Raw genomic sequence first — 25537 nt, 5'->3', positions numbered from 1 at the left:
ATTTGTTTGCTAATTCCATTATTGAGTAACATCTATGGGCTTGGTGATTTTTATTATACAGGCATTTGTGAATATTCCTAATATGAATATGTGAAAAAAACATGACTAGATTTCTGCTACATGTCTACAACACAAAACATAAAGAAAACAAAACCAGTACAAAGTGTTGAGAAAGTCTATTTATTCCATGCTTATGTTGTCACCATATCTCTGTGACCTGGCCACAGTGCTCTGATGTTCCCTCAGCAAAAGGAACAAAAATAGTGTAAGCCTTGGAGGGCCCCTGTATAGGCGGGTTCACAGAGTCCTGAGGTAACAAAAATGGAACAGTGGCTGGGGTAGGTTTCGGAGGAACAGTGGCTGGGGTAGGTTTCAGTGACAGTGGAATGGCAGGTCAACAAAGGACATTAAAATTTCTAAAGAAATCTTTTGATAAAATATACACAAAGGAAGGTAATTCTAAAAATAATCACAGGTTGTAGAACTTGGGTAAATGTTTCAAGTAATAGATAAAAAAAATTCTTTTAACAAGATTATGATTGTGATCAGCCTCACCACTCACTTCAGCCATTCACCTGAGTCAACTTGTTAAGATTGAACGTAAGTGTGTGGTGGGATGTAAGTGTGTGTGGTGGGACGGGGGAGGTAGATGAGCCACCCACATTTTGTATGTGCCTATCTTATGGGTAAAGGTCTATTTTTACAAGTATAAACACCACAGCTTGATGTAAATAATCAGGTGCTAACTGCACTCAAGTTTTAACTGAGACTGAGGTACAGTATTGGATTATTTTCTATGTCCACCCTTGTTGCTTGTGAATACAGAAGCAGTGGCGTAGGCAGGGGGGGGGGTTAGACCCCTCGGTATATATGTAAAGTATGAGGGGGGTGTAAATCGAAAGTTTGAGGGGGGGGGGGGGATGCAAATCGAAAGTTTGAGGGGGGGGGGGGGGTGCAAATCGATAAATTGTCCCCGGGTAAAAATTTGAACCCCCCCTCCCCCAATGAGACGATCCTGGCTACGCTACTGTACAGAAGACTATTCCAAGCAGACTTATCAGCTCTAATAAAAGCATTTGGTGACAGATTTCATTATTTTTTGGCATTGATTTAAAAAAAAAAACAATAATACGTTGATTTTTCTAATCAAAGCACTTAATTGAATCTATAATTTAATTAAAATGTTTAAAGAGTTTAATTTAAAAAAAAAATGTAATTAATTGAATACACGAAAGGGAAAAACATTGCAAACAAAAAATGTAACAGTACTTTAAACAAACAGATACAAGTGAAAATCTTTGTCAAAATGGATAAAAGCAACATATTATGTAACAAAGATCAATAATGGGCAAAGTTGATCAGAATTACCTGATTTTTTTAAGGCTACCATTTTTTGATCTTATGAAGCGATGGGTGACCCACCTTATACTCTCTGGCTGCAGCTAGCGCCTGTTTCATGGCTGACAGCTCCTCTGGCTTGGGTTGGAAGATGAGCAGTAGAGTGATGAAAGTTTGTAAAAACTGTGGATACAATTGGTAGGGCAGTAGAGTGATGAAAGTTTGTAAAAACTGTGGATAGAATTGGTAAAACAGTAGAGTGATGACTTACATAAACTGTGGATAATTTTATTGTCTACTCAAAACAAGGCTAATTGTTGTTAATATCTGAGTTATGAATATCGATTGCAAGATATTGCGCCGTGTTCTTGTTCCAGTATGTTTTTTTAAATAGTATTTTATTTTAAGACTGATATACAAAAGTATTAAAAAAACAACAACAAACGTATGTATAATGAGCAGACAACTCATGAATTGATTCGTGTGACCTGGAAGAACAGACTTACCTCCCATAGCAGTGTTGCAACGATGATGTTCAATGCACCTACACGCGAGAGCTTGTTACTCAGTAGCTGAAACACGATTGAGTAGCAGTCCTAGGCGAAGAGGCAGTAGAGTTAAGCAGAATTTTTTATAATATCTAGTATTATAAACGAGCAGGGTTAATTATTAACAAAAAATGCCTATCAAATAATATTAAATGTATCTCTACACACGAAATTACTTCCCACTAGATAACATGAGATAAAATGGATGTCTGTTTTAGTTGCTTGAGTTTATATACGCAGATGTCGTCTCACTTTAAACTTTATAAATATCACACATCTGACTGCTGGTGACGTCATCCTCCACCCGACTATCACTGACGTCACGTCTCACCTCTGACGTCATATCTCACCTGACTGTTTATGTTGCTGAGGTCCCTAGAGTGGGCGCACGTCAACGTTTGCCGGAAGCCGCGTTCGATGAAGCTCTCCTTGCAGCAGGCGGGTGGGACCGTCAGCTGTAAGCTATGGGTGTGTTTGTCCAGGGAATACACGAACGTCATGTTGATGGCTTTGAAATCCGACGGGCCATTAATGCCACAACAGTGTGCCTGCAAATAGAAAGGGGGGGGGGCAGGTTCATGGTTAGCGTGAGGGTATATATACGGCAGTACGAACTCGAGGCTTTAAAATCATCAGTCTAGCGCTCTACCGTTCTACCACGTTGTACAAGAACACATTGGCACAAAGAGCCAACAGCACAAGACACAAAGAGACAACAGTAAAGACACAAAGAACAAACAGTAGAAGACACAAAGAGCCAACACTAAAGACACAAAGAGCCAACACTAAAGACACAAAAAGCCAACACTAAAGACACAAAGAACAAACAGTAAAAGACACAAAGAGCCAATACTAAAGACACAAAGAGCCAACAGTAAAGACACAAAGAGCCAACACTAAAGACACAAGGAGCCAACACTAAACACAAAGAACAAACAGTAAAAGACACAAAGAACCAACACTAAAGACACAAAGAGCCAACACTAAAGACACAAAGAGCCAATACTAAAAAAACAAAGAGCCAACACTAAAGACACAAAGAGCCAACACTAAAGACACAAAGAGCCAACACTAAAGACACAAAAAGCCAACACTAAAGACACAAAGAACAAACAGTAAAAGACACAAAGAGCCAACACTAAAGACACAAAAAGCCAACACTAAAGACACAAAGAACAAACAGTAAAAGACACAAAGAGCCAACACTAAAGACACAAAGAGCCAACAGTAAAGACACAAAGAGTCAACACTAAAGACACAAGGAGCCAACACTAAAGACACAAAGAGCCAACACTAAAGACACAAAGAGCCAACACTAAAGACACAAAGAGCCAACACTAAAGACACAAAAAGCCAATACTAAAGACACAAAGAGCCAACAGTAAAGACACAAAGAGCCAACACTAAAGACACAAGGAGCCAACACTAAAGACACAAAGAGCCAACACTAAAGACACAAAGAGCCAACACTAAAGACACAAAGAGCCAACACTAAAGACACAAAGAGCCAACACTAAAGACACAAAGAGCCAACAGTGAGTAAAGACACAAAGAGCCAACACTAAAGACACAAAGAGCCAACACTAAAGACACAAAGAGCCAACACTAAAGACACAAAGAGCCAACACTAAAGACACAAGGAGCCAACAGTGAGTAAAGACACAAAGAGCCAACACTAAAGACACAAAGAGCCAACACTAAAGACACAAAGAGGCAACACTAAAGACACAAAGAGGCAACACTAAAGACACAAAGAGGCAACACTAAAGACACAAAGAGCCAACACTAAAGACACAAAGAGCCAACACTAAAGACACAAAGAGCCAACACTAAAGACACAAAGAGCCAACACTAAAGACACAAAGAGCCAACACTAAAGACACAAAGAGCCAACACTAAAGACACAAAGAGCCAACACTAAAGACACAAAGAGCCAACACTAAAGACACAAAGAGCCAACACTAAAGACACAAAGAGCCAACACTAAAGACACAAAGAGCCAATATTACAAGAATACGCCGACATCTCACCTACCAGGAGCATGACCGCGTTGAGCACGACGGTAAATGTGTTGCTAGTTCTGGCCCCTATCTCATACTCACGCAGCAGTCTGTTAGTCAGCTGACTCCTGGCGAATTTATGCAGCTGGAACACAGGTCACAAGGTCAAGAGGTCAGGTCAGCACTAATGATGTACAACCAATGATGTATCGACAACCAATGATGTATCGACCACACAACCAATGATGTATCGACCACACAACTAATGATGTATCGACCACACAACCAATGATGTATCGACCACACAACCAATGATGTATCGACCACACAACTAATGATGTATCGACCACACAACCAATGATGTATCGACCACACAACCAATGATGTATCGACCACACAACTAATGATGTATCGACCACACAACCAATGATGTATCGACCACACAACCAATGATGTATCGACCACACAACCAATGATGTATGGACCACACAACCAATGATGTATTAACCATACAACCAATGATGTATTAATCATACAACCAATGATGTATCGACCACACAACCAATGATGTATTGACCACACAACCAATGATGTATCGACCACACAACCAATGATGTATTGATTACACAACCAATGATGTATCGATCATACAACTAATGATGTATTAACCATACAACCAATGATGTATTAATCACACAACCAATGATGTATTGACCACACAACCAATGATGTATCGACCACACAACCAATGATGTATTAACCATACAACCAATGATGTATTAATCATACAACCTATGATGTATCGACCACACAACCAATGATGTACCGACCATACAACCAATGATGTATTGACCAGTATAAGACAACCTACCGATGATTCCATGTTTAGAAAGCTGTACAGAAAGACACACTGAACAATCAGCATAAAGACGAGGACGAACAGCAGCTGATGTTACAAAGGGAGAAATAGATCAATTTGAATAATGTAGAACATGAATTTAAAACCCATATATATATATATATATATATATAAATATATATATATATATATATATATATATATATATATATATATATATATATATATATATATATAGGCCTATATATAAGCCTATATATATAAGCCTATATATATAAGCCTATATATATAAGCCTATATATATATATATATATATATATATATATATATATATATATATATATATATATATATATATAGGCCTTTATTGTTGTATATATATATATATATATATATATATATATATATATATATATATATATATAGGCCTATATATAAGCCTATATATATAAGCCTATATATATAAGCCTATATATATAAGCCTATATATATATATATATATATATATATATATATATATATATATATATATATATATATATATATATAGGCCTTTATTGTTGTATATATATATATATATATATATATATATATATATATATATATATATATATATATATATATATATATATATATATATATATATATATATACATAAATATTTTTTCGAAATTTTTAGCAATTAAAACAAACCTCTGCTACTTAAGAAATAAAAATCATAGAACGTACTCACAAACAACAGCAGGGTCACCCTCATGCGACTCACGACGAAGCAGCCCAGGGCCGACAGCATTATGAGGAGAACCCCCATTAGTAGCATAGAGAAGGCCATGAGGGTAGGGGCCCAGCCCCCCATCTCTACCACAATAGGGAGATCATCCTAGGATACATGTTTGGTCAAGTTTGGAGGCTTGGTGTTGGGTTTGGTTTGGTTAGGTTTTGTTTTGGTAGGTTTGGTTTTGTTAGGTTTTGTTTTGGTAGGTTTTATTTTGTTAGGTTTGGTTTTGTTGGGTTTGGTTTTGTTGGGTTTGATTTTGATGGGTTTGGTTTTGTTAGGTTTGGTTTTATTAGGTTTGGCTTTGTTAGGTTTTATTTTGTTAGGTTTGGTTTTGTTGGGTTTGGTTTTGTTGGGTTTGGTTTTGTTAGGTTTGGTTTTATTAGGTTTGATTTTGTTAGGTTTGATATTGTAAGGTTTGCTTTTGTTAGATTTGATATTGTTAGGTTTAGTTTGGTTTTGTTTTGTTAAGTTTGGTTTTGTTAGGTTTGGTATTGTTAGGTTTGAATTTGTTAGGTTTGATTTTGTTAGGTTTAGTTTGGCTTTGTTAGGTTTGATTTTGTTAGGTTTGATATTGTAAGGTTTGATTTTGTTAGGTTTGATATTGTTAAGTTCAGTATTTTTAGGTTTGATGTTTTTAAGTGTGAGTTTTTTAGGTTAACGTTTTTTTTTTGGTACACAGGGAGTACAACACTTCACCTGAGCGGGTAGATAAATGTACCTTTGTTGATACAATAGACATCGCCTTTGGTGGTAAATCAATTTATCTTGATTGACCCAATACCACATGACCTTAGGTGATCAATAGATTTACCTTGGTTGGTACGACCGACTCGTACGAGTTGATGAGCAGTCGGGTCATGTTGTGCTCTTTAGCCATACGGTCGATGTACTCCTCAATGATGAAATCCAAACTAGCGGTCAAGATGACCCCTATGAAAAAGATGGCCACGCCAGCGATCTGTGGATGGTTACATGGGGAACATTGGTGATATAGGGGAACATTGGCATCTTGGGATGATGAAATAGGGGAACATTGGCATCTTGGGATGATGATATAGGGGAACATTGGCATCTTGGGATGATGATATAGGAGAACATTGGCATCTTGGGAGGATGATATAGGGGAACATTGGCATCTTGGGATGATGATATAGGAGAACATTGGCATCTTGGGAAGATGATGTAGGGGAACATTGGCAGCTTGGGATGATGATGTAGGGGAACATTGGCATCTTGGGATATTGATGTAGGGGAACATTGGCATCTTGGGATATTGATGTAGGGGAACATTGGCATCTTGGGATGATGATGTAGGGGAACATTGGCATCTTGGGATATTGATGTAGGGGAACATTGGCATCTTGGGATGATGATGTAGGGGAACATTGGCATCTTGGGATATTGATGTAGGGGAACATTGGCATCTTGGGATGATGATGTAGGGGAACATTGGCATCTTGGGATGATGATGTAGGGGAACATTGGCATCTTGGGATATTGATGTAGGGGAACATTGGCATCTTGGGATGATGATGTAGGGGAACATTGGCATCTTGGGATATTGATGTAGGGGAACATTGGCATCTTGGGATGATGATGTAGGGGAACATTGGCATCTTGGGATTTTGATGTAGGGGAACATTGGCATCTTGAGATAATGATGTAGGGGAACATTGGCATCTTGGGATGATGATGTAGGGGAACATTGGCATCTTGGGATGATGATATAGGGGAACATTGGCATCTTGTTAGGATGATATAGGGGAACATTGGCATCTTGGGATGATGATATAGGGGAACATTGGCATCTTGGGATGATGATATAAAGTTCCAAACACACACACACACACATGACTCAAGTAAGTCCCCCTCCACACACACACAATGTGACCCACGTTAGTCTCCCCCCCCCTCCCCCACACACACAACGCGACTCACGTAAGTTCCAAACATGGATGTCAACAGAACGTAACTGAGCACGTTACACGCATACACCATGGCATCGGTTGTTCGACGTAGGCCCATGTTATAGGCACGTTCTATCTGTAAGTAGAGGGGGGGTCATGTTATAGGCACGTTCTATCTGTAAGTAGGGGGGGTCATGTTATGGGCACTTTCCATCTGTAAGTATAGGGGGTCATGTTATAGGCACGTTCTATCTGTAAGTAGAGGGGGGTCATGTTATAGGCACGTTCTATCTGTAAGTAGAGGGGGAGGGCATGTTATAGGCACTTTCTAACTGTTAGTAGAGGGGGGGGGGGGAAGTCATGTTATAGGCACGTTCTATCTGTAAGTAGAGGGGGGTCATGTTATAGGCACTTTCTATCTGTAAGTAGAGGGGGGAGGGCATGTTATAGGCACGTTCTATCTGTAAGTAGAGGGGGGTCATGTTATAGGCACGTTCTTTCTTTAAGTATTGGGGGGTCATGTTATAGTCACGTTCTATCTGTAAGTAGAGGGGGGAGGTCATGTTATAGGGACGCTCTATCTGTTGGTAGAGGGTGGGGGTCATGTTATAGGGACGCTCTATCTGTAAGTAGAGGGGGGGTCATGTTATAGTCACGTTCTATCTGTAAGTAGAGGGGGGTCATGTTATAGGTACGTTCTATCTGTAAGTAGAGGGGGGGGGGGTCATGTTATAGGCACGTTCTATCTGTAAGTAGAGGGGGGGGTCATGTTATAGGCACTTTCTATCTGTAAGTAGAGGGGGGGGGGGGGTCATGTTATAGGTACGTTCTATCTGTAAGTAGGGGGGGGGGGTTAATGTTATAGGTACGTTCTATCTGTAAGTATAGGGGGTCATGTTATAGGCACTTACTGTCTGTAAATATAGGGGGGTCATTTTATAGGCACGTTCTATATGTAAGTACGGGGTCATGTTATAGGCACGTTCTATATGTAAGTAGGGGGTCATGTTATAGGCACTTACTGTATGTAAATATAGGGGGTCATGTTATAGGCACGTTCTATCTGTAAGTAGAGGGGTCATGTTATAGGCACGTTCTATCTGTAAGTAGAGGGGTGGGGGGTCATGTTATAGGCACGTTCTATCTGTAAGTATAGGGGGGTCATGTTATGGGCACTTTCTATCTGTAAGTAGAGGGGGGGTCATGTTATAGGCACGTTCTATCTGTTGGTAGAGGGTGGGGGGTCATGTTATAGGCACTTTCTATCTGTAAGTAGAGGGGGGGTCATGTTATAGGCACGTTCTATCTGTAAGTAGAGGGGGGGGGGGGTCATGTTATAGGCACTTTCTATCTGTAAGTAGAGGGGGGTCATGTTATAGGCACTTTCTATCTGTAAGTAGAGGGGGTCATGTTATAGGCACGTTCTATCTGTAAGTAAAGGGGGGGGTCATGTTATAGGGACGCTCTATCTGTAAGTAAAGGGGGGGGGGGGTCATGTTATAGGGACGCTCTATCTGTAAGTAAAGGGGGGGGGTCATGTTATAGGGACGTACTGTCTGTAAGCAGGACAGAGAACTCTGGAGAGTTGTAGTTAGCAGGAATGAAGAGAATCGATGAAAAGATGGTGTAAGTCTGCAACATACCTCTGACCTGTATAAACATAACCCCCACAAACTTCTAGTCTCTAAACTAAACCCCCATAAACCTCTAAACTTAACCCCCACAAACCTCTAGTCTCTAAACTTAACCCCCATAAATGTCTAAATATAACCCCCATAAACCTCTTAACTTAACCCTCTCAAACCTCTAAACTGAACATGTTCACCATTTAACAACAGAACGCGGTAGATTAAATTAATTACGTTAATTAAATGTTGCCTAATGTTAATTAGTTACTCCGTACAAAATAATCCACGCCCGCAGTTCCAAGACGCATTGTTTTGTTTTCTACACCAGCTACGTTCCAACACCGGAAGTTGTAAAACAAGCCATTTGGTTAGAGAGTACTTTAAAATAAATTCTAGCTCAATTTGTATTCACTGGCGAAATTTGCTTAAAGGATTATTTTAGACAGACGCTTTAAGTCGGAAATGACGCTGAGTTAGCGTCATGTACACTACCGCGAGTGGTATTTTCTGACACAGCGTCATGGATTTGCGAGTCGAAACTATAAAACCACAGTTGTATAGAACATTTATAACCCACTTCATTAGAATCAGGTCATATTTGTGTGAAACAAGAGTAAAATTACCTAACAAGTAATTAGCTAACATTGCTTACCTGATCTGATCAGATGTTCTAACTGGTTTATCTAGTAATCTAGATGGATTATTCACATAAATATGTCTACAGATATCTTTTTTTACTGCAACATATTACTATTACTTACGCGACATATAATCTCTATAACTGAAACGTCCTTTGATTTAGCCATCCCGTATAAAACCTTTCTATCACCGACATAACTTCACGCAATCAGGCAATAATTTATAGAGTAATCATGTGATCAGCACCATGTGTGGTCAGCGCCATGCCCAGTCTATGTGTGGTCAGCACCATGCCCAGTCTATGTGTGGTCAGCACCATGCCCAGTCTATGTGTGGTCAGCACCATGTGTGGTCAGCACCATGTGTGGTCAGCACCATGTGTGGTCAGCGCCATGACCAGTCTATGTGTGGTCAGCACCATGCCCAGTCTATGTGTGGTCAGCGCCATGTGTGGTCAGCACCATGTGTGGTCAGCACCATGTGTGGTCAGCGCCATGCCCAGTCTAAGTGTGGTCAGCACAATGCCCAGTCTATGTGTGGTCAGCACCATGCCCAGTCTATGTGTGGTCAGCGCCATGTGTGGTCAGCACCATGTGTGGTCAGCACAATGCCCAGTCTATGTGTGGTCAGCACCATGCCCTGTCTATGTGTGGTCAGCACAATGCCCAGTCTATGTGTGGTCAGCACCATGTGTGGTCAGCACCATGCCCTGTCTATGTGTGGTCAGCACCATGCCCTGTCTATGTGTGGTCAGCGCCATGCCCAGTCTAAGTGTGGTCAGCACAATGCCCAGTCTATGTGTGGTCAGCACCATGCCCAGTCTATGTGTGGTCAGCACCATGTGTGGTCAGCACAATGCCCAGTCTATGTGTGGTCAGCACCATGCCCAGTCTATGTGTGGTCAGCACCATGTGTGGTCAGCACCATGCCCAGTCTATGTGTGGTCAGCACCATGTGTGGTCAGCACCATGCCCAGTCTATGTGTGGTCAGCACCATGTGTGGTCAGCACCATGTGTGGTCAGCACAATGCCCAGTCTATGTGTGGTCAGCACCATGTGTTGTCAGCACCATGTGTGGTCAGCGCCATGCCCAGTCTAAGTGTGGTCAGCGCCATGCCCAGTCTAAGTGTGGTCAGCACAATGCCCAGTCTATGTGTGGTCAGCGCCATGCCCAGTCTATGTGTGGTCAGCACCATGTGTGGTCAGCACAATGCCCAGTCTATGTGTGGTCAGCACCATGTGTGGTCAGCGCCATGCCCAGTCTATGTGTGGTCAGCACAATGCCCAGTCTATGTGTGGTCAGCACCATGTGTGGTCAGCGCTATGTGTGGTCAGCACTATGTGTGGTCAGCACAATGCCCAGTCTATGTGTGGTCAGAACCATGTGTGGTCAGCGCCATGTGTGGTCAGCACAATGCCCAGTCTATGTGTGGTCAGCGCCATGCCCAGTCTATGTGTGGTCAGCACCATGTGTGGTCAGCACCATGTGTGGTCAGCACCATATGTGGTCAGCACCATGCCCAGTCTATGTGTGGTCAGCACCATGTGTGGTCAGCACCATGTGTGGTCAGCGCCATGCCCAGTCTATGTGTGGTCAGCACCATGTGTGGTCAGCGCCATGCCCAGTCTATGTGTGGTCAGAACCATGTGTGGTCAGCGCCATGTGTGGTCAGCACAATGCCCAGTCTATGTGTGGTCAGCACCATGTGTGGTCAGCACCATGTGTGGTCAGCACTATGTGTGGTCAGCACAATGCCCAGTCTATGTGTGGTCAGCACCATGTGTGGTCAGCACAATGCCCAGTCTATGTGTGGTCAGCACCATGTGTGGTCAGCACCATGTGTGGTCAGCACTATGTGTGGTCAGCACAATGCCCAGTCTATGTGTGGTCAGCACCATGTGTGGTCAGCACCATGTGTGGTCAGCACTATGTGTGGTCAGCACTATGTGTGGTCAGCACAATGCCCAGTCTATGTGTGGTCAGCACCATGTGTGGTCAGCACCATGTGTGGTCAGCACCATGTGTGGTCAGCACCATGTGTGGTCAGCACCATGTGTGGTCAGCACTATGTGTGGTCAGCACTATGTGTGGTCAGCACAATGCCCAGTCTATGTGTGGTCAGCACCATGTGTGGTCAGCACCATGTGTGGTCAGCACCATGTGTGGTCAGCACTATGTGTGGTCAGCACAATGCCCAGTCTATGTGTGGTCAGCACCATGTGTGGTCAGCACCATGTGTGGTCAGCACCATGTGTGGTCAGCACCATGTGTGGTCAGCGCCATGCCCAGACTATGTGTGGTCAGCACAATGCCCAGTCTATGTGTGGTCAGCACAATGCCCAGTCTATGTGTGGTCAGCACAATGCCCAGTCTATGTGTGGTCAGCACCATGTGTGGTCAGCACCATGCCCAGTCTATGTGTGGTCAGCACCATGTGTGGTCAGCGCCATGCCCAGTCTATGTGTGGTCAGCACCATGTGTGGTCAGCACCATGTGTGGTCAGCACTATGTGTGGTCAGCACCATGTGTGGTCAGCACTATGTGTGGTCAGCACAATGCCCAGTCTATGTGTGGTCAGCACCATGTGTGGTCAGCACTATGTGTGGTCAGCACAATGCCCAGTCTATGTGTGGTCAGCACCATGTGTGGTCAGCACCATGTGTGGTCAGCGCCATGCCCAGTCTATGTGTGGTCAGCACCATGTGTGGTCAGCACCATGTGTGGTCAGCACCATGTGTGGTCAGCACCATGTGTGGTCAGCACCATGTGTGGTCAGCACCATGTGTGGTCAGCGCCATGCCCAGACTATGTGTGGTCAGCACCATGTGTGGTCAGCACCATGTGTGGTCAGCACCATGTGTGGTCAGCGCCATGCCCAGACTATGTGTGGTCAGCACCATGTGTGGTCAGCACCATGTGTGGTCAGCGCCATGCCCAGTCTATGTGTGGTCAGCACCATGTGTGGTCAGCACCATGTGTGGTCAGCACCATGTGTGGTCAGCACCATGTGTGGTCAGCACCATGTGTGGTCAGCACAATGCCCAGTCTATGTGTGGTCAGCGCCATGCCCAGTCTATGTGTGGTCAGCACCATGTGTGGTCAGCACCATGTGTGGTCAGCACCATGTGTGGTCAGCGCCATGCCCAGTCTATGTATGGTCAGCACCATGCCCAGTCTATGTATGGTCAGCACTATGTGTGGTCAGCACCATGCCCAGTCTATGTGTGGTCAGCACCATGCCCCGTCTATGTGTGGTCAGCACCATGTGTGGTCAGCACCATGTGTGGTCAGCACAATGCCCAGTCTATGTGTGGTCAGCACCATGTGTGGTCAGCACCATGTGTGGTCAGCGCCATGCCCAGTCTATGTGTGGTCAGCACCATGCCCCGTCTATGTGTGGTCAGCACCATGTGTCGTCAGCACCATGTGTGGTCAGCACCATGTGTGGTCAGCACCATGCCCCGTCTATGTGTGGTCAGCACCATGTGTGGTCAGCACCATGCCCAGTCTATGTGTGGTCAGCACCATGTGTGGTCAGCACCATGTGTGGTCAGCACCATGTGTGGTCAGCACCATGTGTGGTCAGCACCATGTGTGGTCAGCACCATGTGTTGTCAGCGCCATGTGTGGTCAGCGCCATGTGTTGTCAGCACCATGTGTGGTCAGCGCCATGCCCAGTCTATGTGTGGTCAGCACCATGTGTGGTCAGCACCATGTGTGGTCAGCACCATGTGTGGTCAGCACCATGTGTTGTCAGCACCATGTGTGGTCAGCACCATGTGTTGTCAGCACCATGTGTGGTCAGCACCATGCCCAGTCTATGTGTGGTCAGCACCATGTGTGGTCAGCACCATGTGTGGTCAGCACCATGTGTGGTCAGCACCATGTGTGGTCAGCACCATGTGTGGTCAGCACCATGTGTTGTCAGCACCATGTGTGGTCAGCACCATGTGTGGTCAGCACCATGTGTGGTCAGCACCATGTGTTGTCAGCACCATGTGTGGTCAGCACCATGTGTGGTCAGCACCATGTGTGGTCAGCACCATATGTGGTCAGCACCATGTGTGGTCAGCACCATGTGTGGTCAGCACAATGCCCAGTCTATGTGTGGTCAGCGCCATGCCCAGTCTATGTGTGGTCAGCACCATGTGTGGTCAGCACCATGCCCAGTCTGTGTGGTCAGCACCATATGTGGTCAGCACCATGCCCAGTCTATGTGTGGTCAGCACCATGTGTGGTCAGCACCATGTGTGGTCAGCACAATGCCCAGTCTATGTGTGGTCAGCGCCATGCCCAGTCTATGTGTGGTCAGCACCATGCCCAGTCTGTGTGGTCAGCACCATGTGTGGTCAGCACCATGTGTGGTCAGCACCATGTGTGGTCAGCACCATATGTGGTCAGCACAATGCCCAGTCTATGTGTGGTCAGCACCATGCCCAGTCTATGTGTGGTCAGCACCATGCCTAGTCTATGTGTGGTCAGCACCATGTGTGGTCAGCACCATATGTGGTCAGCACAATGCCCAGTCTATGTGTGGTCAGCGCCATGCCCAGTCTATGTGTGGTCAGCACCATGTGTGGTCAGCACCATGCCCTGTCTATGTGTGGTCAGCACCATGCCCCGTCTATGTGTGGTCAGCACCATGCCGAGTCTATGTATGGTCAGCACTATGTGTGGTTAGCATCATGCCCAGCACCTTCTTGTCACGTTTTATTGACCCCGCTCTAGAACTGGATCTTTGAAAACACCGTTTGACGAAGTCACAGAAAAACGTAAGGAAAATTGTTATTGAAGAAAAACAAGGATTTAAAAATCTTAAAACAGACACATGCATTGAATATTGTTCACAAGTTTCTTTCACTTTCATTTTTATAACGAACATCTTTTAAATAAAAAAAGAACTAACCTATGATGTTATAAAATAATTTATTGTATCAATATAATAGCATTTTTTCATGTAAGACATGCCTGTAAACACTTGTTCCAATTGTGATGAAAATATTTGAAACCATTGAACTTTTTGTTTGTAGTAGCAGATGTTACTTTGTGTGAACATCGATGTTTGACATTACATTTTCCTGGACATTTTGACATGGTAGTGCTCAACATTGGCGCTTTGTTTTAGAGATTATTTTTTTGTTTTTTAAAAGCGAATCAACAAGAAAAACAAACTTATTTGTTTCGCAGAACTCGTCTCTTCACATTTTGAAGATAAAAAATGTACTACCTATGAGAAAAAAAGAAAAGTTAAAAGCTATGATTATGAAGTAAAAAAAAAAATAAAAAAAAAATTAACAAATTCAAGATGAGATGTATTGAATCCTTAAATTATGTTATATAAGTTTTCTAGAAAATGAGAAGTTGGCCTACAAACAGTGGCATTAGTAGGGAGCTTTGTATTGGTCTGAAAGAAACGTTACGCTAATCGCCAACACCTTAGATCGTTAGTAGTGATCATAACATCACAGTAATGACAGCTGGAAATATGTATCACAATAATGAAGTACTTCTTTGACTGTCGGCAATAAATATCACAATAATGAAGTACTTTTTTGACTGTCGGCAATAAATATCACAATAATGAAGTACTTCTTTGACAGTCGGCAATAAATATCACAATAATGAAGTACTTCTTTGATTGTCTGCAGTAAATATCAGAATAATGAAGTACTTCTTTGACTGTCTGCAGTAAATATCAGAATAATGAAGTACTTCTTTGACTGTCTGCAGTAAATATCACAATAATGAAGTACTTCTTTGACTGTCTGCAGTAAATATCAGAATAATGAAGTACTTCTTTGACTGTCTGCAGTAAATATCAGAATAATGAAGTACTTTTTTGACTGTCGGCAGTAAATAACACACGAATAATACGTATCAATGTGTTTTATGGATTACAGTGTTAGGGCTGGGGGCATAGCCAGATATATAATGCCTGTAAAAAAATTATGGTTCTTCGATAATTAAAGAATGAAAAAAAAATTACAGGCTACTTGGAGAATAGCTTGATTAATTTTACCCCGTTTCGATTTAGGATATAGTTGATAAACTTGATTAGCTTGTTAACCAACAAGTTTCAATAATCAACCTGATTAGCTTGTTAATGGTTTAGTTAATCCATTACTTTTCCAGGCAATAACCAACAAGTTTCAATAATTAACCTGATTAGCTTGTTAAAGGTTTAGTTAATCCACCACTCACCCAGACATTTAACACGCCAACCGCTGGCTTGAATCCGATCGGTGTGTTTACCAAATTTCCGTGGACTTGATTCTTGTGGGGTCTGGGTGATCGAAGGAACTGATCTTGGACAGGGGGACGAACGTTTTCTTGATGGGTTCTGGTGGCTTGTGGGCGACGGGGTGAGACTGTGACATAGCGCGTGCCCGAGCTATGGAACCTGCTCGGCTGGACCGTCTCCTCTCTGGTGGCTTGGGGGGTGGGGTCATCATGGTGATGATGGATAGGATCATCTGCATCAGCTGGGGGGGGGGGGGGGGAGAAAGTGAGGTACGTTCACATAGGGGTACAGATAGTCAAACTGAAGCTCATTAACAGAAATGTTTATTAAAGTAAAAATCTGACATAATTCTTGTTCTCTATAGGGCTGGTAAGTAGGTCACCAACCAGTTCTAAGGCTCATGTAGGTTTTATTGAGCCGTAGAACTGGTTGGTGACCTACTTACCAGCCCTATATCTACTCTTGCAAAACCAAATGACTGTAACACAGGGCACTGGGATATGACACAGACCACTGGGATATGACACAGACCACTGGGATATGACACAGACCACTGGGATATGACACAGACCACTGGGATATAACACAGGCCAGTGGGATATGAGACGATTGACCTATCGACCAAATGGCTATGAGACCTATCGACCACGCATATGAGACCTATCGAGCACTAGGTTATGAGACCTATCGAGTCACTAGGCTATGAGACCTATCGACCAAATGGCTATGAAACCTACCGACCAAATAGCTATGAGACTTATCGACCATATGGCTATGAGACCTATCGACCAAATAGCTATGATGAGACTTACTGACCAAATGGCTATGAGACTTACCGACCATATGGCTATGAGACCTATTGACTAAATAGCTATGAGACCTATCGACCAAATGGCTATGAGACCTATCGACCAAATGGCTATGAGACCTATCGACCACGCCCATGAGACCTATCGACCAAATGGCTATGAGACCTATCGACCACGCCCATGAGACCTATCGACCAAACGGCTATGAGACCTATCGACCACGCCCATGAGACCTATCGACCAAACGGCTATGAGACCTATCGACCACGCCCATGAGACCTATCGACCAAACGGCTATGAGACCTATCGACCACGCCCATGAGACCTATCGACCAAACGGCTATGAGACCTATCGACCACGCCCATGAGACCTATCGACCAAATGGCTATGAGACCTATCGACCACGCCCATGAGACCTATCGACCAAACGGCTATGAGACCTATCGACCACGCCCATGAGACCTATCGACCAAACGGCTATGAGACCTATCGACCAAACGGCTATGAGACCTATCGACCAAACGGCTATGAGACCTATCGACCAAACGGCTATGAGACCTATCGACCAAACGGCTATGAGACCTATCGACCAAACGGCTATGAGACCTATCGACCAAACGGCTATGAGACCTATCGACCAAATGGCTATGAGACCTATCGACCAAACGGCTATGAGACCTATCGACCAAACGGCTATGAGACTTACCGACCAAATGGCTACTACCAGCAATACTGCCATCATCCACTGCCCGTGGGTGGCGAAGATGTGCTGGAAGACTTGCGAGTAGCAGCCCTGGTGCAGGAGAAATGATCACATTAAACAGGGGCAGAGATGGCGGGCAAAGGTTTAGCCGAGTCAACAAGTTTTGTCAAATTTGTATTTTGGTATGGGGGTAGGGCATTACCCCACGCACCAACCGTCACTTAGCCTAGGTCATTTCCCCACCGTCGTTCCCCTTTGTTAATTAAATGTATCCAGTTAATTGACAAATATACACACATTTGTATACACCATCCGTGGTTGGGGTGGCACCAAATTTCTTTTGGCTGGTAGTATATTATTGTTAGTTATAGCCCCGTTGGAGGTGACGGAGGGGGGGGGGGTGACCGCACCGGGTGTGAGAGATGCCCCTGTGCGTATATTAGATATATAGGGTGTGAGTGATGCCCCTGTGTGTATATTAGATATACCGAGTGTGAGAGATGCCCCTGTGTGTATATTAGATATATCGGGTGTGAGTGATGCCCCTGTGTGTATATTAGATATGAGACAAAGTTCACCTTGGAGTTAATGTTCTCTGAGTGGTCTCCTCCTTCCCTGGCGCATTGCTTGAGCACCTCGTAGGCTTTGGCGGCTCCTGTTCCCCGGACTATGATGGATTTCTTACAGCAGGCAGGTGGGATCTGGAATAGCAGGGTGGGGTGGGGGCAGATGGTGGGGCAGTGAGATTGTGGGGTAAGCTGGGTATGGCGGTGATATTGTGGGGTAAGGTGGGTATGGCAGTGAGATTGTAGGGCTAGCTGGGTATGGCGGTGATATTGTGGGGTAAGGTGGGTATGGCAGTGAGATTGTAGGGCTAGCTGGGTATGGCGGTGATATTGTGGGGTAAGGTGGGTATGGCGGTGATATTGTGGGGTAAGGTGGGTACGGCGGTGATATTGTGGGGTAAGAGGGTAAGATGGGGGAGGGGGGGGGTGAACTGGAACAGCAGGGTGGGGGGGGGCAGATGGTGGGGCAGTGAGATTGTTGGGCTAGCTGGGTATGGCGGTGATATTGTGGGGTAAGAGGGTAAGATGAGGGAGGGGGGGGGGTGAACTGGAACAGCAGGGTGGGGGGCAGATGGTGGGGCAGTGAGATTGTTGGGTAAGGTGGGTATGGCGGTGATATTGTGGGGTAAGGTGGGTATGGCGGTGATATTGTGGGGTAAGGTGGGTATGGCGGTGATATTGTGGGGTAAGGTGGGTATGGCGGTGATATTGTGGGGTAAGGTGGGTATGGCGGTGATATTGTGGGGTAAGGTGGGTATGGCGGTGATATTGTGGGGTAAGGTGGGTATGGCAGTGAGATTGTTGGGCTAGCTGGGTATGGCGGTGATATTGTGGGGTAAGGTGGGTATGGCGGTGATATTGTGGGGTAAGGTGGGTATGGCGGTGATATTGTGGGGTAAGGTGGGTACGGCGGTGATATTGTGGGGTAAGAGGGTAAGATGGGGGAGGGGGGGTGAACTGGAACAGCAGGGTGGGGCAGTGAGATCATGGGGGGCAAGTAGGCGATGGGGGGGGGGGGGAATGGGCGTGCGGGGGGGGGGGTGAACTGTATATTAGGGCAGGGCAGTATTTAGTGAGATAGTGGGTCAAGCAGGGGTGTGTGTTTGTATGTGTGTGTGTAAGTGTGGGAGGGGGGTGAATTAAAAAAGCAAGGAGGAGCAATAGGTTTGGGGGGGGGGGGAGGTTTTGGAAGTGTTCAGTGAGGTCGTTGGAACATAAAGAGAGGGATCAAATGGGGGAAGGGGGCAAACTGACACAACAGATTGAGATCGCCGGAATAAGGGGTGGGGCTGTCATAGTTGGAAGGGTGAATCGCAAAAGCAAGGTTGGGGTAGTGTTTGGTGAGGTAGGGAAAATGGCGAATGGGAACCTACCACACTGGGCACTCTGGAACTGTACAGTAGAGCCGTGTCCAGTGGCGTGTGTGTGTGTGGGGGGGGGGGTCTTTTAGGGTTGCCTTAATTAGAAGCTGTTGTTTATACTTGTGAAGGGGGGGAAGGGAGGGGTCACATGTTCATCTACGTTGACAATGCGTGTGTTGGGAGGCGGAGGTGCGTGTGTGTGGAAGGGGGGGAGGTCAAATTTGTGGGTTTTTTAATTTGAGGAGGAGGGGGGAGTTATGGTATAACATGCGCTGGTTATTGCATAACACACATAACTTGGACGGTGTGGCCGACGAAGAAGGCGACACACATATATTTTCATCTACTCTATACACAAGTTCAGCCCACACAAGCTAAGCTCACACATCCTTAAGCTCCCACGAGTTAATCTCACTTTAGTTTAGCTCACACAAGTTTAGCTCACCCTAAAAATAGTCGCTCCATTCGGGTTGTTTCTTTCGATGTAGGTCAAGTTGGTAAAATCACTTGGGCCGTTAATGCCGCAACACTCGTTCTGTTGAAAAGGGGTGGGGTGGGGGGGGGGGGGGAGTCAAATGTTGTCAAGATCAAAGGCATATTTTAATTTATAAAATTTAGCTCACATGACCACCATTTATCTATCTTTAAGTTTAAAATTGAATAGAATCATGAGTATGTGCTTTTATACATATGCTTAAAAATTTCGTCCACCTAACTTTAACGGTACTGATGTTAAACGGTATTTTAGAAACCTGAAATAAAGTAAAGATCCACTTCCGGATATCGGAGGTCCCTCAAATTTGAGAGTAATCCAAGAATTAAATATTTTAATTGTATATAAAATTTCGTCAACCAACTGATACAGTGCTTATGTTATCGTGTTCACACGGTAATAGTGTAAAACATATTTTTCATTTACAGGAAATAGTTCGAAAATTGACAGATATCTGCTCATACAATGCAATACGCCGACTTATATTGAAAATTACGTCCACCCAATTCAAACCGTACTCAAGTTATAGACTTTTGAGATACCGGTAGAGGAGCAAGTACCACTTCCGGTTAATTTAAATCACTCAAAAGTTAAGAAAATTTGGTATAATACTTATATATGAAATTTCGTTTAACTAGCGGAAACGTACACACACATATACACATACACAGGCTTGCAAAATTATTGTTTCCGGCTCACGGAGCTTGTAAATTTGTCAAAATCTCGATTGAAATTTTTCGTACGATTACAACATCCTTTATATTCCGTAACGATAAAGAAGGGATGTGTTAAATCGCGAAAACTGTCACTTTTTGAGCTCGATTACAATACTTCCTCCGTACTCTGTATCTCAGTATATGAGAAAGTAAAAAGTTTGATTTATTTTATCTTTAGTGCACTTTGAAGCTTATTATTATAAACTTTATTACCATTTTATTTCATTTTCTTCTTTAATAGAAATAGAGCAAATGAATATAGTATCAAGGTGCCCCCACACCCGTTTCTGTCAGGGTTATGACTAGGGTAAGGACCAACGGTTATATTCTTATATAGCAGGGTCAGCAAAAGGTTACTTCGATACGCCAATTGGCGATCGTAAAAGTTTCTTTTTCTGTGTTCTTAGTGACATTTTTGAAAACGACTGAATGGTCCTAAGTCGAGGTGCCCAGTCAACCCAGTTGATGAAGTAAGGGAGGCATGTCGAAATTTGTAAAGAATAGAAATATCAGTGATAAAGTTTGAAGCAAATAAAGTTCACTGAGAAAAGTTGTATAAAAGAAAAATATAGGATGATACAGATCACAACCGAAACGACTAGTTATACATGACATCTAGATGACATGAATACATGCCACGATTACACCTAGACAACGTCAAACACCAATATGTCAGCGGAACACCAATGCGACATAGCCACACCAAAATGTCACCTATATGACATGAACGCACCAAAATGTCACCTATATGGCATAAACGCACCAAAATGTCACCTATATGGCATAAACGCACCAAAATGTCACCTATATGACATGAACGCACCAAAATGTCACCTACGTGGCATGAACGCACCAAAATGTCACATATGACATGAATGCACCAAAATGTCACCTATTTGGCATGAACACACCAAAATGTCACCTATATGGCATAAACGCACCTAAATGTCACATATATGACATGAACGCACCAAAATGTCACCTATATGACATGAACGCACCAAAATATCACCTATATGGCATAAACGCACCAAAATGTCACCTACGTGGCATGAACGCACCAAAATGTCACATATGACATGAATGCACCAAGATGTCACCTATTTGGCATGAACACACCAAAATGTCACCTATATGGCATAAACGCACCTAAATGTCACCTATATGACATGAACGCACCAAAATGTCACCTACGTGGCATGAACGCACCAAAATGTCACATATGACATGAACACACCAAAATGTCACCTATATGGCATAAACGCACCAAAATGTCACCTACGTGGCATGAACGCACCAAAATGTCACATATGACATGAATGCACCAAGATGTCACTTATATAGCATGAACGCACCAATATGTCACTTATATAGCATGAACGCACCAATATGTCACTTATATAGCATGAACGCACCAAAATGTCACCTATTTGGCATGTACGCACCAAAATGTCACCTATATGGCATGAACGCACCAATATGTCACTTATATAGCATGAACGCACCAATATGTCACTTATATAGCATGAACGCACCAAAATGTCACCTATATGGCATGAACGCACCAAAATGTCACCTATATGGCATGAACGCACCAATATGTCACTTATATAGCATGAACGCACCAATATGTCACTTATATAGCATGAACGCACCAAAATGTCACCTATATGGCATGTACGCACCAAAATGTCACCTAAATTACCTGAACGCACCAAAGTGTGAGGTGGCACACCTGTGTGTGACAACAGCCAGCTAATTAGTCTCACCATCAATCACAGCCTGCTAATTAATCCTAATCCACGGCCTGTTAATTAGTCTTGAACCGCAACCTACTTATTAGTCTTTCTACAAACCTCAACTTGCTTATTAGTCTTACCATCAACCACAACCTACTAAAAGGTCTTCAACAACAGTCTGCAAATGTCTTAAATCACAGCCTGCTAATTATTCTACAATTAACCACAGCCCGCTAATTAGTCTTATCATCAACCACAGCCCGCTAATTAGTCTTACCATCAACCACAACCCGCTAATTAGTCTTACCATCAACCACTACCCGCTAATTAGCCTCACCATCAATCACAGCCCACTAATTAGTCTTACCATCAACCACAGCCCGCTAATTAGTCTTACCATCAACCACAGCCCGCTAATTAGTCTTACCATCAACCACAGCCCGCTAATTAGTCTTACCATCAACCACAGCCCGCTAATTAGTCTTACCATCAACCACAGCTCGCTAATTAGTCTTACCATCAACCACAGCCCGATAATTAGTCTTACCATCAACCTCAGCCCGCTAATTAGTCTTACCACCAACCACAGCCCGCTAATTAGTCTTACCATCAACCACAGCCCGCTAATTAGTCTTATCATTAACCACAGCCCGCTAATTAGTCTTACCATCAGCCACAGCCCGCTAATTAGTCTTACCATCAACCACAGCCCGCTAATTAGTCTTACCATCAACCACAGCTCGCTAATTAGTCTTACCATCAACCACAGCCCGCTAATTAGTCTTACCATTAACCACAGCCCGCTAATTAGTCTTACCATTAACAAGCCCGCTAATTAGTCTTACCATCAACCACAGCCCGCTAATTAGTCCTACCATCAACCACAGCCCGCTAATTAGTCTTACCATCAACCACAGCCCGCTAATTAGTCTTACCATCAACCACAGCCCGCTAATTAGTCTTACCATCAACCACAGCTCGCTAATTAGTCTTACCATCAACCACAGCCCGCTAATTAGTCTTACCATCAACCACAACCCGCAAATTAGTCTTACCATCAACCACAGCCCGCTAATTAGTCTTACCATCAACCACAGCCCGCTAATTAGTCTTAGCATCAACCACAGCCCGCTAACTAGTCTTACCATCAACCACAGCCCGCTAATTAGTCTTACCATCAACATGATCGTGTTCAACAGCAGAGTAAAGATGGTGCCATCACTTTCTATTTTGTACTCGTTTTGAATCTTGGTCACCAATTCCGACCTCACATCATCGTGGAACTGTAACAGATGCCATTTACAATTGCTTAATTACTTTCTTAATTAACATGTCTCAATGTTACAAGGACGACTGAGCCAACTCAGGTTGGTGTGTGGGGAGAAGAGACTTACCGATGTGGTTTTAAGGTTGTACATATGGTTGGGGAGAAGAGACTTACTGATGTGGTTTTAAGGTTGTACATATGGGCGGGGAGAAGAGACTTACCGATGTGGTTTTAAGGTTGTACATATGGGCGGGGAGAAGAGACTTACCGATGTGGTTTTAAGGTTGTACATATGGGCGGGGAGAAGAGACTTACCGATGTGGTTTTAAGGTTGTACATATGGGCGGGGAGAAGAGACTTACCGATGTGGTTTTAAGGTTGTACATATGGGCGGGGAGAAGAGACTTACCGATGTGGTTTTAAGGTTGTACATATGGGCGGGGAGAAGAGACTTACCGATGTGGTTTTAAGGTTGTACATATGGGCGGGGAGAAGAGACTTACCGATGTGGTTTTAAGGTTGTACATATGGTTGGGGAGAAGAGATTTACCGATGTGGTTTTAAGGTTGTACATATGGGCTGGGAGAAGAGACTTACCGATGTGGTTTTAAGTTTGTACATATGGGCTGGGAGAAGAGACTTACTGATGTGGTTTTAAGGTTGTACATATGGGCGGGGAGAAGAGACTTACCGATGTGGTTTTAAGGTTGTACATATGGGCGGGGAGAAGAGACTTACCGATGTGGTTTTAAGGTTGTACATATGGGCGGGGAGAAGAGATTTACCGATGTGGTTTTAAGGTTGTACATATGGGCGGGGAGAAGAGACTTACCGATGTGGTTTTAAGTTTGTACATATGGGCGGGGAGAAGAGACTTACCGATGTGGTTTTAAGGTTGTACATATGTGCGGGGAGAAGAGACTTACCGATGTGGTTTTAAGGTTGTACATATGGGCGGGGAGAAGAGACTTACCGATGTGGTTTTAAGGTTGTACATATGGGCTGGGAGAAGAGACTTACCGATGTGGTTTTAAGGTTGTACATATGGGCTGGGAGAAGAGACTTACCGATGTGGTTTTAAGGTTGTACATATGGGCGGGGAGAAGAGACTTACCGATGTGGTTTTAAGGTTGTACATATGGGCGGGGAGAAGAGACTTACCGATGTGGTTTTAAGGTTGTACATATGGGCGGGGAGAAGAGACTTACCGATGTGGTTTTAAGGTTGTACATATGGGCTGGGAGAAGAGACTTACCGATGTGGTTTTAAGGTTGTACATATTGGCTGGGAGAGAGACTTACCGATGTGGTTTTAAGGTTGTACATATGGGCGGGGAGAAGAGACTTACCGATGTGGATTCGTTGTTGTACATATGGACGGGGAGAAGAGACTTACCGATGTGGTTTTAAGGTTGTACATATGGGCGGGGAGAAGAGACTTACCGATGTGGTTTTAAGGTTGTACATATGGGCGGGGAGAAGAGACTTACCGATGTTGGTTTTGAGGTTGTACATATGGGCGGGGAGAGAGACTTACCGATGTGGTTTTAAGGTTGTACATATGGGCGGGGAGAAGAGACTTACCGATGTGGTTTTAAGGTTGTACATATGGGCGGGGAGAAGAGACTTACCGATGTAGTTTTAAGGTTGTACATATGGGCGGGGAGAAGAGACTTACTGATGTGGATTCGTTGTTGTACATAAGGGGCGGGAGAAGAGACTTACTGATGTGGTTTTAAGGTTGTACATATGGGCGGGGAGAAGAGACTTATATGGGCGGGGAGAAGAGACTTATATGGGTGGGGAGAAGAGACTTATATGGGTGGGGAAAAAGAGACTTACCGATGTGGATTCGTTGTTGAGGATCTGGAAGAGATAGAGCTCTAAGCCTACAGTGACGGCCAGAATAATGATGGTCTGTGGAGAAATTTGAAAAAAAAAAAT

The 25537-nt window shown here is 43.9% G+C and overlaps 2 protein-coding genes across 3 annotated transcripts; both read right to left on the bottom strand.

Annotated features, from left to right (window-relative positions):
- Positions 1 to 171: 171 nt before the first annotated feature.
- On the bottom strand, positions 172 to 9425 carry LOC131953666 (tetraspanin-18). Of its 2 annotated transcripts, none has more exons than XM_059316970.1 (10): positions 9334 to 9425; positions 7462 to 7566; positions 6335 to 6481; positions 5479 to 5625; positions 4758 to 4832; positions 3921 to 4031; positions 2237 to 2434; positions 1845 to 1934; positions 1423 to 1521; positions 172 to 307 (listed from the first exon to the last, which is right to left on the bottom strand). In XM_059316970.1, the coding sequence occupies exons 1-10, from the start codon at positions 9364 to 9366 to the stop codon at positions 200 to 202; spliced, it is 1113 nt and encodes a 370-aa protein (XP_059172953.1). In that variant the 5' UTR covers positions 9367 to 9425; the 3' UTR covers positions 172 to 199. The 2 variants fall into 2 exon arrangements, with proteins under 2 accessions (XP_059172953.1, XP_059172954.1); XM_059316971.1 differs by having other exon boundaries at positions 179 to 307; positions 1369 to 1521.
- A 5182-nt stretch (positions 9426 to 14607) lies between these two features.
- On the bottom strand, positions 14608 to 25505 carry LOC131953665 (uncharacterized). The gene is made up of 7 exons (XM_059316969.1): positions 25436 to 25505; positions 23503 to 23610; positions 19825 to 19914; positions 18031 to 18153; positions 17456 to 17542; positions 15900 to 16180; positions 14608 to 14925 (listed from the first exon to the last, which is right to left on the bottom strand). Exons 2-6 carry the CDS (start codon positions 23509 to 23511, stop codon positions 15947 to 15949), a joined length of 543 nt encoding a protein of 180 aa, XP_059172952.1. The 5' UTR covers positions 23512 to 23610; positions 25436 to 25505; the 3' UTR covers positions 14608 to 14925; positions 15900 to 15946.
- Positions 25506 to 25537: the final 32 nt, after the last annotated feature.

The sequence above is a fragment of the Physella acuta genome, unplaced genomic scaffold (genome assembly GCF_028476545.2).
Source record: "Physella acuta isolate Inbredline_101_S28 unplaced genomic scaffold, ASM2847654v3 ptg000937l, whole genome shotgun sequence".
Classification (NCBI taxonomy): domain Eukaryota; kingdom Metazoa; phylum Mollusca; class Gastropoda; family Physidae; genus Physella; species Physella acuta.
This window is presented reverse-complemented; position numbering and strand designations above follow the sequence as displayed.